General features: G+C 56.7%; 1 protein-coding gene and 1 long non-coding RNA gene across 2 annotated transcripts; both read right to left on the bottom strand.

Annotated features, from left to right (window-relative positions):
• Positions 1 to 440: 440 nt before the first annotated feature.
• Positions 441 to 2,031, bottom strand: LOC130607831 (uncharacterized). Its single transcript, XR_008974373.1, has 4 exons — positions 1,917 to 2,031; positions 1,125 to 1,149; positions 980 to 1,033; positions 441 to 529 (listed from the first exon to the last, which is right to left on the bottom strand). It is a non-coding gene; the product is annotated as an uncharacterized LOC130607831 (long non-coding RNA).
• Positions 2,032 to 3,159: 1,128 nt separating this feature from the next.
• On the bottom strand, positions 3,160 to 6,807 carry NOP53 (NOP53 ribosome biogenesis factor). Its single transcript, XM_057425261.1, has 5 exons — positions 6,515 to 6,807; positions 4,702 to 4,768; positions 3,625 to 3,701; positions 3,461 to 3,517; positions 3,160 to 3,227 (listed from the first exon to the last, which is right to left on the bottom strand). Exons 1-5 carry the CDS (start codon positions 6,805 to 6,807, stop codon positions 3,221 to 3,223), a joined length of 501 nt encoding a protein of 166 aa, XP_057281244.1. The 3' UTR covers positions 3,160 to 3,220.
• Positions 6,808 to 7,651: the final 844 nt, after the last annotated feature.

The following is a 7,651-nucleotide window of genomic DNA, read 5'->3' on the forward strand; positions in this document are numbered from 1 at the left end:
AGGGAAAGGGGGAAATGGAAGGGGAAAAGGTGGGAAAATGGAAGGGAAAAGGGGGAATGGGGAAATCGGAAGGGAAAAAGTGGGAATGGGGAGAGATGGAAGGGAAAAGGGGGAAATGGAGGCAAAAGGGGGGAAATGGGAAGAGGAGAATAGGTGAGAATGGGGAAAGAAAGGGAAGAAATGGGAATGGAACGAAGGAGAGGAATATGATAGGGAAGAGGAGGGAATATCGCAGGAAAAGGGTGGGAAGTGATGGGAATGGGGTGGGAAAATGGGAAGGAAAAAGGGGGAAATGGTAGGAAAGGGGGGAATATGGCAGGAAAGAGTGGGAATGGAAGGAAAGGGGGGAATGGAAAGGAGAGGGGTGGGAAGAGCAGGAAATGAATGGGAAAAGGGGGGATATGGGAGGGAAAGGGGGGGGGTCCCAAGGTTCGGGGGGGGGGGGGGCACCCACCTTCTTAGAGTGCACCAGGCGCCCCCCCACCGTCACCTCGAACCATCCTGTCACCTCCTTCGTGCCCTGCCCCTGCTGCATGGGGGGGGGCACCCCAATGGGTGAGACCCCCCCCAAATCATCACCCCAATGGGTGAGACCCCCCCATCATCACCCCAATGGGTGAGACCCCCCCAAATCATCACCCCAATGGGTGAGACCCCCCCCAAATCATCACCCCAATGGGTGAGACCCCCCCATCATCACCCCAATGGGTGAGACCCCCCCCAATCATCACCCCAATGGGTGAGACCCCCCCCAAATCATCACCCCAATGTGTGTGACCCCCCATCACCCCCATGTGACCCCCATCACCCCAATGTCACCCCCATCACCCCAATGAGCCCCCCATCACCCCAATGTCACCCCCATCACCCCAATGAGCCCCCATCACCCCCATCACCCCAATGAGCCCCCATCACCCCTGTGATCACCCCCCCCCCATCACCCCAATGTCCCCCCCCCAACCTGTGACCCCCCCCTCACCACTTCCAGCGCTCCCGGGAAGCGCCGCTCCAGTTCCTGCTTCAGTTGCTGGAACTGGGAATGATGGGTGGGGGGGGGGGGGGTCACCCCAGTGTTAAATGGGGGGCTGGGGGGGGGCAGTGAGGGGGGGGCAATGAGGGCTCACCTTGGGTTTGTAGCCTCAGGCACCGCTATGGGGGGAGAGTCAATGGGGGGGGGGGCACACCCTGCAAAGGGAGCCCCCCCCCCCAAAACAGGGCCCCCCCAACACAGTGACCCCCCATAGAGAGCAATGGGGCCCCCCCAACTGTGACCCCCATAGAGATCAATGGGGCCCCCCCAACACAGTGACCCCCATAGAGATCAATGGGGCCCCCCCAACAGTGACCCCCATAGAGATCAATGGGGCCCCCCCAACAGTGACCCCCATAGAGATCAATGGGGCCCCCCCAACACAGTGACCCCCATAGAGATCAATGGGGACCCCCCCAACACAGTGACCCCCATAGAGATCAATGGGGCCCCCCCAACACAGTGACCCCCATAGAGATCAAGAGATCAATGGGGACCCCCCCAACACAGTGACCCCCATAGAGATCAATGGGGCCCCCCCAACAGTGACCCCCATAGAGATCAATGGGGCCCCCCCACCCAGTGACCCCCATAGAGATCAATGGGGCCCCAACACAGTGACCCCCATAGAGATCAATGGGCCCCCCCAACACAGTGACCCCCATAGAGATCAATGGGGCCCCCCCAACACAGTGACCCCCATAGAGATCAATGGGGCAGTGACCCCCATAGAGATCAATGGGGCCCCCCCAACACAGTGACCCCCATAGAGATCAATGGGGCCCCCCCAACAGTGACCCCCATAGAGATCAATGGGGCCCCCCCAACTGTGACCCCCATAGAGATCAATGGGGTCCCCCCTCATTAAAAGCCCCCCCCCCGGTACCAGTAGACAACGGAGACGCGGAGCGGCGCGGCCATGGCTGCGACTGCGCGTGCGCGGAATAAGCCCCGCCCCTACGCTGGCCCTAAGCTCCGCCCCCTGCGCAAGTAGGAGCTGTGATTGATCCCAGTATGACCAGTGATTGATCCCAATATAACCAGTGATTGATCCCAATATAACCAGTGATTGATCCCAGTATGACCAGTGATTGATCCCAGTATAACCAGTGATTGATCCCAGTATGACCAGTGATTGATCCCAGTATAACCAGTGATTGATCCCAGTATGACCAGTGATTGATCCCAGTGTAACCAGTTATTGATCCCAATATAACCAGTAACTGATCCCATAACGAGTGATTGATCCCATAACGAGTGATTGATCCCAATATAACCAGTGATTGATCCCATAACAAGTGATTGATCCCAATATAACCAGTGATTGATCCCATAATGAGTGATTGATCCCAATATAACCAGTGATTGATCCCAGTATAACCAGTGATTGATCCCAGTGTAACCAGTGATTGATCCCAGTGTAACCAGTTATTGATCCCAATATAACCAGTAACTGATCCCATAACCAGTGATTGATCCCATAACGAGTGATTGATCCCAATATAACCAGTGATTGATCCCAGTATGACCAGTGATTGATCCCAGTGTAACCAGTTATTGGTCCCAATATAACCAGTAACTGATCCCATAACCAGTGATTGATCCCATAACGAGTGATTGATCCCAATATAACCAGTGATTGATCCCATAACGAGTGATTGATCCCAGTGTAACCAGTGATTGACCCCAGTGTAACCAGTGATTGATCCCAGTGTAACCAGTGATTGATCCCAATATAACCAGTGATTGATCCCAGTATGACCAGTGATTGATCCCAGTATAACCAGTGATTGATCCCAGTATGACCAGTGATTGATCCCAGTATGACCAGTGATTGATCCCAGTGTAACCAGTGATTGATCCCATAACGAGTGATTGATCCCAATATAACCAGTGATTGATCTCAGTATAACCAGTTATTGATCCCAGTGTAACCAGTGATTGATCCCATAACGAGTGATTGATCCCAGTATAACCAGTGATTGATCCCAGTATAACCGACTGATCCCAATATGACCAATGACTGATCCCAATATAACCAGTGATTGATCCCAGTGTAACCAGTGATTGATCCCAGTATGACCAGTGATTGATCCGGACCCATCTGCACCCCCCCCCCCCATAGAATCCAATGGGATCAGCCTTTGTGCCAAAGGTTTTATTGGGATAACGCATCCAATGGGATCCACATCACAGCCTGGAACAGACAACAGGGGGTCAGGGGGGCCCAGACCCACACTTATGAGTCCAGACCCACACTTGGGGGCCCAGACTTACACTTATGGGTCCAGACCCACTTTTGGGGTGCCCACACTTACACTTATGGGTCCAGACCCACACTTGGGGGGCCCAGACCCACACTTATGGGTCCAGACCCACACTTGGGGGGCCGAGACCCACACTTATGGGGCAGGAGGGGGTCACACTCACGTCACAGCCCTGAACGCCCTCTTCTCCACGTACTTGAGGCGATACCTGCGCTTGAACCTTGGGCAAAGGGGGGGGGGGGGTCCAGCATCAGCCCCACTGCTCCCCCCCACATTGCCCCACACGTGTGGGGCAGGACCCACACATCCCCCCCCCCGACCGCTTACTTGGCTCTTTCCCTTGGCTCGATCATGTTCCGCTTCTGGAAGCTCTTGAAGCGATCCCGGAGGATGCTGCCTTCGGGCTGGGAATGGGGGGGGAGAGGTGGGAATGTGGGGGGGGAAGAGATGGGAATGGGGGGGGAAGAGATGGGAATGGGGGGAAGAGATGGGGGGGGGAAGAGATGGGGGGGGGGGCAATGGGGGGGAATGGGGGGAGGGGGGGGGGGGAGGGAATGGGGGAGGAAGAGATGGGAAAGGGGGGGAAGAGATGGGGGGAGACAGATGGGAATGGGGGGGGAAGAGATGGGAATGGGGGAGGAATGGGGGGGAGAGAGATGGGAAGGGAGGGAATGATGAGGGGAAGGGGGGGGAAGAGATGGGAATGGGGAGGGAATGATGGGGGGAATGGGGGGGAAGAGATGGGAATGGGGGGGAAGAGATGGGGGAATGGGGGGAAGAGATGGGAATGGGGGGGAATGATGGGGGAATGGGGGGGAAGAGATGGGAATGGGGGGGAATGATGAGGGGAATGGGGGGAAGAGATGGGAATGGGGGGGAAGAGATGGGAATGTGGGGGAATGGGGGGGAAGAGATGGGAATGGGGGGGAATGATGGGGGGAATGGGGGGGAAGAGATGGGAATGGGGGGAGAGAGATGGGAATGGGGGGGCGAATGGGGGAGAAGAGATGGGAATGGGGGGAAGAGATGGGGGAAAGATGGGAATGGTGGGGGAATGGGGGGGAGAGAGATGGGAATGGGGGGGAATGATGGGGGGAATGGGGGGGAAGAGATGGGAACGGGGGGCAGATGGGAATGGGGGGGAAGGGGAAAGGAAAAGCCCCCCCCCCCCCCCCCCCCCCCCCACCACTTTTGGGGTCTCCCCCCGCACCCTCAGCACCCCAGGTCTCTCCCACACGGTGAGGCCTGGGGACCCCCGAAGCCTTCACATTCCCATGGGGAATCCTCACAGCGCAAGGATGGGGCTCATCAATGGGTGCTGAACCCCCCCCCCCCCCCCGCCCCCCAACAAATGGGGACCCCCCCCCCCAACAAACGGGGACCCCCCCCAAAGGGGGAACCAACCTTGAGCACCCGCAGGGATTCGGGGAGCTCGTGGCTGAGCTGCACGTCCAGGGCTGGCTCCTGGTACCTGCGGGACCCCAAAAGCATCCCAATGTACCCCAGTGCACCCCAATGTACCCCAATACATCCCAATGTACCCCAATACATCCCAGTGCACCCCAATACATCCCATTGCACCTTAATGTACCCCAATGCACCCCAATATATCCCAGTGCACCCCAATGTACCCCAATACATCCCAATGTACCCCAATACACCCCAGTGCACCCCAATACATCCCATTTCATCCCAATACATCCCAGTGCACCCCAATACATCCCAGTGTGCCCCAATGCATCCCAGTACATCCCAATACATCCCAGTTCATCCCAATACATCCCAGTGCACCCCAATACATCCCAATGTACCCCAGTACATCCCAATGCATCCCAATACATCCCAGTGCACCCCAATACATCCCAATGTACCCCTAATGAACCCAAATGCAGCCAAATATATCCCAATGCACCATGTACCCCAGCGCACCCCAATGTACCCCAATGCACCCCAGTGAATCCCAGTGCACCCCAATGTACCCCAATGTGTCCCAATGCACCCCACTGTACCCCAATGCACCCCAATACACTCCATAGACTCCAATGCACCCCAATGTACCCAATACATCCCAATGCACCCCAATACGCGCCCATGTGCCCCAATACACTCCATGCACCCCAATGTACCCCCATACATCCCAATGCACCCCCACGTACCCCAATGTACCCCAATGCACCCCAATGTACCCCAATACATCCCAATGTGCCCCAATACATTCCATGTACCCCAATGCACCCCAATGTACCCCTCCAAACCCCCCCATGTGCCCCAATGCACCCCCATGTACCCCAATGCACCCCAGTGCACCCCAATACACCCCCATGAACTCCCATGTACCCCAATGCACCCCAATGTACCCCAATACATCCCAATGGACCCCCATGTACCCCAATGCACCCCACTGTACCCCAGCACACACCCATATACCCCAATGCACCCCAATGTACCCCAATACATCCCAATGCACCCCACTGTACCCCAATTCATCCCAATGTACTCCAATACATCCCAATGCACCCCACTGTACCCCAATGCACCCCACTGTGCCCCAATACACTCCATGTACCCCAATACATCCCAATGCACCCCACTGTACCCCAATATATCCCAGTGCACCCCACTACATCCCAATGCACCCCACTGTACCCCAATACATCCCAGTGCACCCCACTGTACCCCAATACACCCTCATGTACCCCAATATACCCCAATGTATCCCAAAGCACCTCAATACACCCCATGTACCCCAATGCACCATGTACCCCAATACATCCCAGTGCACCCCACTGTACCCCAATACACCCTCATGTACCCCAATGTACCCCAATGCACCCCAGTGCACCCCAATACACCCCATGTACCCCAATGCACCATGTACCCCAATACATCCCAATGCACCCCACTGTACCCCAATACATCCCAGTGCACCCCACTGTACCCCAATACATCCCAATGCACCCCACTGTACCCCAATACATCCCAATGCACCCCACTGTACCCCAATACATCCCAATGCACCCCACTGTACCCCAATACATCCCAATGCACCCCACTGTACCCCAATGCACCCCAATACACCCCAATGCCCCCCAAATCCACCCCATATCCCAAGAGAACACCTAAATCCCCCCCCATTCCCCCCTCCAAACCCCCCCATTCCCCCCTCCATTCCCCTCTTTGACTCCGCCCCCCTTTTAAAGCCCCGCCCCCTTCTCACCGCAGCCTCCCCACGCGCCGGGGCCGCGCCCTCCCCGCCGCGCGCGCCGCCGCCCGGAGCGCGCGCCTGCGCCGAAGCTCCGCCTCCCTGCGCGCCACCTGGCGCCGGAGCGCGCGCAACCGGAACAGCTCCTGCCGCGCGCGCCGAGCCGCCGCCTCCCGCCGCTGCAACTGCGCCTGCGCCGTGGTAAAGGGACGGGGGGGGGGGAACAGCGCGGGGACAGGCGTTGGCGCGTAAATCAGGCTCGTTGGCGCCAACGGGGGAGGGGGTATTTGGCGCCAAAGCATTTGCATTGGCGGGAAAGCGTCCCTGTTGGCATCCCCCTGTCCCCATTGACACCCCTGCATCCCATTGACATCCCCCTGTATCCCATTGACATCCCTGTATCCCATTGACATCCCCGTGTCCCATTGACATCCCTGTATCCCACTGACATCCCTGTATCCCATTGACATCCCCGTGTCCCATTGACATCCCTGTATCCCATTGACATCCCTGTATCCCATTGACATCCCTGTATCCCATTGACATCCCCGTGTCCCATTGACATCCCTGTATCCCATTGACATCCCCGTGTCCCATTGACATCCCTGTATCCCATTGACATCCCTGTATCCCATTGACATCCCCGTGTCCCATTGACATCCCTGTATCCCATTGACATCCCTGTATCCCATTGACATCCCCGTGTCCCATTGACATTCCTGTATCCCATTGACATCCCTGTATCCCATTGACATCCCCGTGTCCCATTGACATCCCTGTATCCCACTGACATCCCTGTATCCCATTGACATCCCCGTGTCCCATTGACATCCCCCTGTATCCCATTGACATCCCTGTATCCCATTGACATCCCCGTGTCCCATTGACATTCCTGTATCCCATTGACATCCCTGTGTCCCCATTGACATCCCCGTCCCCATTGACACCTCTGTATCCCACTGACATCTTCCTGTACCCCACTGACATCTTCCTTTATCCCATTGACATCCCCATCCCCATTGACATCCCCACGTCCCATTCCCATCCCCATACCCCATTCCCATCCCTTTATCCCATTCCCATCCCTGTACCCCATCCCCATCCCTTTACCCCATTCCCATCCCTTTATCCCATCCCCATCCCTTTATCCCA

Source organism: Pezoporus wallicus, unplaced genomic scaffold (assembly GCF_028554395.1).
Source record: "Pezoporus wallicus isolate ANWC-B61680 ecotype Strahan unplaced genomic scaffold, APGP_CSIRO_Pwel_v1 contig_10315, whole genome shotgun sequence".
In the NCBI taxonomy this organism is placed as follows: Eukaryota; Metazoa; Chordata; class Aves; order Psittaciformes; family Psittacidae; genus Pezoporus; species Pezoporus wallicus.

Excerpts from the sequence above, each read along its gene's own strand:
- NOP53 (XM_057425261.1), bottom strand. The coding sequence starts at position 6,807 with ATGCAAATGCTTTGGCGCCAAATACCCCCTCCCCCGTTGGCGCCAACG. Across the intron at positions 4,769-6,514 it reads CGGCGCGTGGGGAGGCTGCG|GTACCAGGAGCCAGCCCTGG; the intron begins GTGAGAAGGGGG and ends GGGGTCCCGCAG. Across the intron at positions 3,702-4,701 it reads AATCCCTGCGGGTGCTCAAG|CCCGAAGGCAGCATCCTCCG; the intron begins GTTGGTTCCCCC and ends CCCCATTCCCAG.